This window comes from Protobothrops mucrosquamatus, unplaced genomic scaffold, assembly GCF_001527695.2.
Source record: "Protobothrops mucrosquamatus isolate PMUCROS unplaced genomic scaffold, P.Mucros_1.0 scaffold2329, whole genome shotgun sequence".
NCBI classification, from domain to species: domain Eukaryota; kingdom Metazoa; phylum Chordata; class Lepidosauria; order Squamata; family Viperidae; genus Protobothrops; species Protobothrops mucrosquamatus.
In genome coordinates this window covers 5546-14239 of record NW_015388412.1, presented here as the reverse complement: position 1 = coordinate 14239, position 8694 = coordinate 5546, and the positions used below count along the sequence as shown (strand labels likewise).

Sequence of the window (8694 nt, the reverse complement as noted above, 5' to 3'; positions counted from 1 at the left end):
TGGAATGGTCCTTAGATTGACAGATATTATGCACCTGTGATGCAGAAGAAAACTCCTATGCATTGAGTAGTAGCCCAACTCAAATTAGTATTTCCGTCTTCTTTTTTTCTCCTGTCCTTCCTTCTTGTTTGAACCCCCAAAAAAGAATATTTTCAATGAATCTAAGCTGCTTGTCATTCTTTTATCTTCCCTTTGATGGGCAGAACACCCAAATTAGCTTTGGCTTTTAGCAATCAAAGGGAGGTAGACGTTGATCTTCTGTTCTTCTTCAAGGTCAACCTGGCCAAGGAAAATCAATCTTCCCACTGCTGTGTCTGTTCTGTCGGCGGTTTGCTGTTTAAGGCAGCACCGGCTTTTGTGTAATTTTGTTGGCTTGGACACCACGTTCTCCTCATTTGCTCCTTTCCTAACCTGGCAGCCTCCAGCTGTGGTGCAACCCCAGAGCTCAAATGGAAAGTTGTCATCTAAAAAACCTCCGGTAGACACCGTGTTGGGAAGTCTATAGTATAGAAACTCAGGCTTTCTCTAAGAAATTGAAAGCATCAATGCATCTCTGAAACTTTAGTTGAAAGCCTTTTCCAGGGTATAGAATGGTGTATCTGGAATGTCAAGATGTACAGCTGTACTTTGAGTGAAGACTGATGGGTGTTTTCAGAGGCTATAAGATTTTGGGTAGCGTTGGAAGGAATTTTTTTCTCCTTGATGCTATTGTTCATTCTTGGGATTAACACTGCTGTTGTTCATATCTTTTGCTTCTTCTTCTTTCCCCGCAGGACTTTCTGATGTTCCCTGCTGATTCCAGCCTTTCTGTTCTCCCAGAATGCCTCTGGCATCCAGCACCACTGACCACAGCCCTGAAGAAGTCATGGACTCCGTGCCTGAAGAGTTCCAGCAGGTCCTTTCCATCAGCCAGATCCGGGCCACCCATGTCATCAATGACTATGTGGAGAGACCTGCCTGCAAACAGGCTGCTTCCTTGGTTGCTGTGTCCCAGACACCCCCAGTCCATAAAGTGGAGATGACCCAGGAACGCCTGGTCTCTTCTGTCTTCCAGGAATTTCACCCCAGCCAACCACACCAGACGCTACCACCCCAACAGCCCCTGAGCCATTCCAGCACAACCAGCTCCATCTCCCACAGCACTGCCACCTCAGAGCAGCAACTCCTCAGGGCCATTACGCCATCACACTCTGGACACTCACTTATCCGGACGCAGCCTCGGGCAAGTGACCCGAAGGCCGAAGATTTGCTGCTGAAGGGGGCCCCGGAGAAGCCCCCCACCCTTCACTCAGGCCATCGCTTCATCTGTGAAGAATGTGGCCACTGTAAATGTGCGCAGTGCGCAACTGCCCGCCCCTTGCCCTCCTGTTGGCTCTGCAATCAGCGTTGCCTCTGCTCGCCGGAGAACCTCATTGACTATGGGACTTGCCTCTGCTGCGTCAAGGGCATCTTTTACCACTGCTCCTCAGATGATGAGGACACCTGTGCAGATGACCCCTGCTCCTGTGGTCCTGGCTCTTGCTGCGCCCGTTGGATGGCCATGGGCTTGCTCTCCTTGCTCATGCCCTGCCTGTGCTGCTATCTACCTACCTTTGGTTGCCTCAAACTCTGCCAAAAGGGCTACGATGCCGTCAAACGGCCAGGCTGCCGCTGCCAGAATCATACCAATACCGTTTGCAGGAAGGTCTCCCCACCTAGTGGTCTCACTCTCCCCAAAACTTTGGACAAACCAGTATGACTCCCCTTGCAAAGGGGTAGGGAAATGGCTGTTCTCTTGGACCTCCTCCTTTCAGCTCCCCTCTCTTGAGAGCCTCTGGCCAAGAACAAAGCAGAGACCAAATCGCTGGTTAGCTGTTGAGGTTCTCCTGGGAGGTTAGCCCTGTTTCTGGGATGGAGGAAGCCACAGGTCGCTGTGTCCAAGCTGAGCTTTTTAAGGCCTCACATGTTTTGGTCCTAGCCAAGGGCAGGTGGAGGCATGCACTAGTCATCTTGGACATCACATTGGGTGTGGAAGGGGGCGGGTGGGTGGGAAGATGCAGTTGTTTGCTACAGATTGGCTCAGGAGTGGGACCTCCAGAATGCTTTATGAGTTGACTCATCTATTGGGGTTTCATAAAAGAGGTATTGCATCCAAACATGGCATCTTGAGGACAAGGCCATCAGGTAACCCAGGTTGTTTTTTTTTGTTGGGCCACCATTGTTGTCTCCCTTGCATTCCACCCTTCCATCTGCTGTGCACAGTTTTGCAGTTGAGAAGAGGCGGGTAGACTGAAGCACTAAAAATCCTGTAGGAACAGGCATTTCTGCAAAACGGCAGCAAGGTGCACTTTCCAGAGAGGAGAAAGATGACACGGATGTTTTCACTGGTTACAGTGAAGTTAAATAGTTTTGGAAGGCTGGCAGAAGGATGGTGTAGAGTGTCTTGCACAATTACATTCCTTGGATTTGCAGGCTGATTTAACTTGAGGGATTCTGGACAGCTGAATCATTCTTCTTTCGACCCCTTTTACAGACTGCAACTAACCAAGTCCTTCTGAGGTCCTACCTGCAGATGCCACTTTTGAAGCTAAAGTGTTTTTTTTTCCCCTCCTGGCTCTCAGCATAGAGCTTCTATTTTGGGGTGTTACAAAATCCAGCCCTGCTCTACAAATAAAAATGACAACATCTTTAAACCTGGCATCTGTGACCCATTTATTTATTTTTTTTCTCCTTGAAGCACAGATGGGAACGTACAAGAGAAGGAAAGCTTGTGCCCATTTGCCTGGACATGGAGTTTTCATTTTCAATGAAAATGTAGCTTCTCATTTTAGGGGGGAGGGCAGGAGCAATCTTTCAGCTGCACCATCTGTCTGATATGTTCTGGAATCTGCTCCTAGTCTTACTTGAGCACCTTGATCCCATTTAGTTAGGGACACCAACGTAATGCACAATTTCCCAAAGCTTTGCACTGTGTCTAGGCAATGCAGTAGAGAAGCTGGATCTTTGGATTTGGGGAGAATCACAGCCCAGAGGTCACGGAGATGCCTTCACATTCAAAGGATCGTAGGTTCAATCCCATGTGCCTTGAGGAAGAAGAGTGGAGAGGGTCTATTTCTCATTGATTGGAAACCAGCTCGTTGGTGCAGCAGGGTTACTGCATTCAGTAAACCAAAATTATGAGGAACATCTATGTTTCTAGCTTGAAATGTCCTTGAAATGAAGGATGTGCTTAATTCAGCTAGTCATTTAGTGGCAGCACACAATCACCATGGATGGGTGCAAACTCATCAGTAGACTCAGTAGACAAAGCTGCTCAGTTGATTTAGAGACCCTCACAAGTTGGCTTAGCTTAAGGAATGAAATTAATTTAAACTTTTGCAAGACCCAGTTTATTGGGTGTTTTAAACCTTGGGATTAGCTGACTGGGTCAACCATTCATAACCAGATATAGGAATAAGGCACAAGAATAGGTAAATAGTTGAAATGAGGCCATATCCACCTAATTCCTTAAATGGGGTTGATTTGTCTCCAGACTTGTTGATCTAGGGAACAAAAAAAAAAGCAGTGATCTCACATTGTGCTCTCTTCTTGATTTAACCAACAGTTTGTTCAGGATTTGATGGATTTGCACATTACAAAGAGCCAGCAAACCCTACCAAGTCCCATTATGGCTTAGGTGTGTTTAGTTGGTTTTTAATTGCACATATGTACCACTGCAGTGTACAGATGGCAATCAGGAGACACGTGTATTAGCCCTGCTAACCTCCACTGAACCAACCTTGGCACACGGGTCCTGTCAGATGACTGACAGTTGTCAGATTTCACTATCTTAGACCTCAAAAATCAAACCAAAACTTTTTTTTTAATTTGCTGTTTCATTTGATACATCGCCATAAGCATTTATGCAGCAACCTGGTTCCACGGAGTTATTTCCTCCTTCTGAAATAGCCATTTAAAACATCCTGTCATTTGTTCTCATTGCTTTCAAACTTTGCGGTTCTGGGAATGCATGCCACACGCATACAAGAAATCCTGCAATAGTTCAAGGCTATGGAAAACTGCAGCTTAGACCACTAGCTGTCACGATGCGGGTCATAGACAAGATTCATCCTGGCCCACTTGGTAAACACATAGAACACAGAGAAATAGAGTTGGAAGGGAATTTTGAGGTCTTCTAGTCCAACCCCCTGCTCAGGCAGGAGACCCTATCCCATTTCAGATAAATGGTTCTCCAATCTCTTTTTGAAAGCCTCCAGTGATGGAGCAGCCATAACTTCTGAAGGCAAGCCATTCCATTGGTTGATGCTCTCATCATTAGGAAATTTCTCCTTAATTCTAGGTTGCTTCTCTCCTTGGTTAGTTTCCAACCATTGTTTCCCATCTTGCCTTTCGGTGCTTTGGAAAATAGTTTTACTCCATCATCTTTATAGGAGCCCCTCAAATATTGGAAACCTATCATGTCACCCCTAGTCCCTCTTTTCACTGGGCTTGACATACCCATAGCCTTGTCTTTAGTTTGTTGCGTCATGCCAATTTTGGAACATTTAGTTCATTAGACAACTACTTTCTAATGATACAGTTCCTTGTATGCATCAAGATTGGGGAGGGGCAGCTGGCTGGAGACTGTAGATTCCCAAATCTAACAGAGGTTGTTCTGAAAATGGTCTCCTTTTGTGAAAGTCAAAACTGTAAGAACATCCATCTAAAAACACCTTTTTTGTGAAGAGTAAACCAGGAGTTTTGTTAAGAGAAGCAAAGAAATTCAGTTCAGTTCTTCTGGACGTGTGCAGATTTAGTTCACAGGTAGCTAGATACCGTTGGCTAAGTATGGTTAAATCATGGGTATTGTTTGAGTCCATAATCACCTGTCACAGCTTGGTCTGGCAAGAATAATAATGGTTTTGAGTATCTGTATGTTGCCTATTTTCTTAGTTTTTTCATAAACATTTGAAGCTATGATCCTTCGATCTGTCCAGTTTAAAGACCCCTATCCCAAGCATTTATGGCTTCTGCTATAAATGTTCTTTCTTTCTTTCTTTCTTTCTTTCTTTCTTTCTTTCTTTCTTTCTTTCTTTCTTTCTTTCTTTCTCTCTCCCTCCCTCCCTCCCTCCCTCCCTCTTTCTTTCTTTCTTTCTTTCTTTCTTTCTTTCTTTCTTTCTTTCTTTCTTTCTTTCTTTCTTTCTTTCTTTCTTTCTTTCTTTCTTTCTTTCTTCTTCCTGGGATCTCAAACTGAAGGCATTCTGGTTAGTGTGTTCCCTCAAGTTGTGTTCTTCCCAAGACCTTGTAATGGCTGACTGTATACCTCCTTCTTTGTTGTATATATTTTTGTTAACCATACTCATATCTTCTGCAACAAAGCAAGCTATTTATTTCAGAAATTTATTTAAAGGTTTAAAATGCATCCTAATGTATTTATTATAACTTTCTTAATTATCTCTTCTTCCTCCTCCTCTTCTTTTCTCTTGCAAACCAAATTAAAAATCTTCTGAACCACTGATGAAATGATGAAAAGAAAAAAAAATATTCTATGGGTGGTGTTCTAAGCCACATCAAAGCAACTATACAATAAAAATATATCTATATATTCATTGTGAATCTTTTCCGTTTTTGTTTTGATGAAGAGTGTTGCAAAAAGTGTGAGTGCCTCTGGGTGGGCTTTGGCATCCTGGAGGATGTAGGCCAACCATGAGCTCTATCTCCTCCTTGTCCTCCTCCTCCTCCTCCTCCTCCTCCTCCTCCGGAATTCTTGGTTTGGAAGACTATCCAATTGAAAAGGTGCTATTGCATATCCACATTTCTTATTTACAAACAGTGTGAAACTTCACAAAGAAAATTGTGATTTTACCAAATTAAACTCACTAAATTGTGAATCGGGAAGAGATCAGTGATGGAACAATCTGGGGCAGAAACCTGACCAGGGATCTCTTTCATGCTCTTCATGAAAATGCCAGCCCTGTGCTTCAGGCTCCTAACTGGTCAAGATGTGGGGGGGGGGGGGAAATAAATGAGGAAGTGAGACATGAAAATTTCACCAGTGCTAACAGCACCAGCCAACTGACACCTTACTTGCAGTTCAGCTGTCTGTAGCACACCTTGCTTGAAATAACTACCTTCTGCACGTCATATGCCAAGGTGATGCTTCTGATTCATAGCAAAAGGGGGAGAGGGAATACAAAGAAATAAAAAAATAGACCAACAGGGAACTGAAATGCCACTGAAAAGCATTTTTAAGGCCCCCATTCTCTTCCAAAAACAGCTCCATGGTCTTAACTTAGCAACATGCCATGCTTATTTCTTCTGTCTTCGTTTGATCCTCCAGGCCACCTATTAACTCTGCTGTTTCCCACCTGAAAGTTCAGAGGAAGAGCTAATCTCTGCTCCCTTCCAAGGAGGTCTCTGAGCTGATGGAAGCCAAGAGCAGAAGGGGTGTGTGTGTCGGGGTTTGCTTTCCTTCAGCTGAGCTGGGCTGGACACACCAAAAGTGCAGCTCTTAAGCCAGCAGCCCCCTATACGTGAAATCACACAAATTACTCTGGATGGGAAGCAATTGCTTATGAAGCTAACTTCTCTAGCACTCTGTTCAAAGGCAAGGTGGATTTTCAGAAGTAAGTTACCTGGGATTCTTTGCCTCAGGAACAGGTAATGATCCTGTTTGAGATTTGGGGGGGATTTAGGGTTGAGCCCATCAAATAGGTAAAAGTAAGTCTCGGTTGGCTTGGCTTTTTAATTGAGATATCACAACTTTAAAGCTTGGATTTATAGCTCTGGTCAACGTGAGGGCCACACCAAGTTTTCTGCAGGGCCATATTACAAAATGGATGGACCCAGGACTAAGAATGAGATCAAGGTTGGCAGTTGTGGGGTATTTAGTGCATCACACACAGAGGAGGTCAGGTTGGAGAACGTTTTATGAATTCTTTAAAGCTTAACAGAATAACAGAGTTGGAGGTGGACGTTGGAGGCCCCAACCCCCTGATCAGGCAGGAAACCCTACACTATTTCAGACAAGTGGTTGTCCAATCTCTTCTTAAAAACCCTCCAGTGTTGGAGCACCCACAACTTCTGGAGGCAAGTTGTTCCACTGATTAATTGTTCTGTCAAGAAACTTACGACACCTCTAGTTTTCCTTGGACCAAAGCAACACTTGACTCCGTATCCATATCAATTTTCCCCACTTCACTTTGTCTGGATGATATGGGGGAATCAAAGNTCCTCCTCCTCCTCCTCCTCCTCCTCCTCCTCCTCCTCCTCCTCCTCCTCCTCCTCCTCCAGAATTCTTGGTTTGGAAGACTATCCAATTGAAAAGGTGCTATTGCATATCCACATTTCTTATTTACAAACAGCGTGAAACTTCACAAAGAAAGTTGTGATTTTACCAAATTAAACTCACTAAATTGTGAATCGGGAAGAGATCAGTGATGGAACAATCTGGGGCAGAAACCTGACCAGGGATCTCTTTCATGCTCTTCATGAAAATGCCAACCCTGTGCTTCAGGCTCCTAACTGGTCAAGATGTGGGTGGGTGGGGAATAAATGAGGAAGTGAGACGTGAAAATTTCACCAGTGCTAACAGCACCAGCCAACTGACACCTTACTTGCAGTTCAGCTGTCTGTAGCACACCTTGCTTGAAATAACTACCTTCTGCACGTCATATGCCAAGGTGATGCTTCCGATTCATAGCAAAAGGGGGAGGGGGAATACAAAGAAATAAAAAAAATAGACCAACAGGGAACTGAAATGCCACTGAAAAGCATTTTTAAGGCCCCCGTTCTCTTCCAAAATCAGCTCCATGGTCTTAACTTAGCAACATGCCATGCTTATTTTTTCTGTCTTCGTTTGATCCTCCAGGCCACCTATTAACTCTGCTGTTTCCCACCTGAAAGTTCAGAGGAAGAGCTAATCTCTGCTCCCTTCCAAGGAGGTCTCTGAGCTGATGGAAGCCAAGAGCAGAAGGGGTGTGTGTGTGTCGGGGTTTGCTTTCCTTCAGCTGAGCTGGGCTGGACACACCAAAGGTGCAGCCCCCTAGACATGAAATCACACAAATTACTCTGGATGGGAAGAAGATTGCTTCTCTAGCACTCTGTTCAAAGGCAAGGTGGATTTTCAGAAGTAAGTTACCTGGGATCCTTTGCCTCAGGAACAGGTAACGATCCTGTTTGAGATTTGGGGGGGATTTAGGGTTGAGCCCATCAAACAGGTAAAAGTAAGTCTCGGTTGGCTTGGCTTTTTAACTGGGATATCACAACTTTAAAGCTTGGATCTATAGCTCTGGTCAACTTGAGGGCCACACCAGGTTTTCTGCAGGCCCATATTACAAAGTGGATGGACCCAGGACTAAGAATGAGATCAAGGTTGGCAGTTGTGGGGTATTTAGTGCATCACACACAAAGGAGGTCAGGTTGGAGAAAGTTTTATGAATTCTTTAAAGCTTAAACAGAATAACAGAGTTGGAGGTGGACGTTGGAGGCCCCAACCCCCTGATCAGGCAGGAAACCCTACACTATTTCAGACAAGCGGTTGTCCAATCTCTTCTTAAAAACCCTCCAGTGTTGGAGCACCCACAACTTCTGGAGGCAAGTTGTTCCACTGATTAATTGTTCTGTCAAGAAACTTACGACACCTCTAGTTTTCCTTGGACCAAAGCAACACTTGACTCCGTATCCATATCAATTTTCCCCACTTCACTTTGTCTGGATGATATGGGGGAATCAAAG

At 44.5% G+C, this 8694-nt stretch overlaps 1 protein-coding gene across 1 annotated transcript; it reads left to right on the top strand.

Annotated features, from left to right (window-relative positions):
• The first annotated feature begins 820 nt into the window (after positions 1 to 820).
• On the top strand, positions 821 to 1738 carry SPRY3 (sprouty RTK signaling antagonist 3). Its single transcript, XM_015824716.2, has one exon. It carries the CDS (start codon positions 821 to 823, stop codon positions 1736 to 1738), a length of 918 nt encoding a protein of 305 aa, XP_015680202.2.
• Positions 1739 to 8694: the final 6956 nt, after the last annotated feature.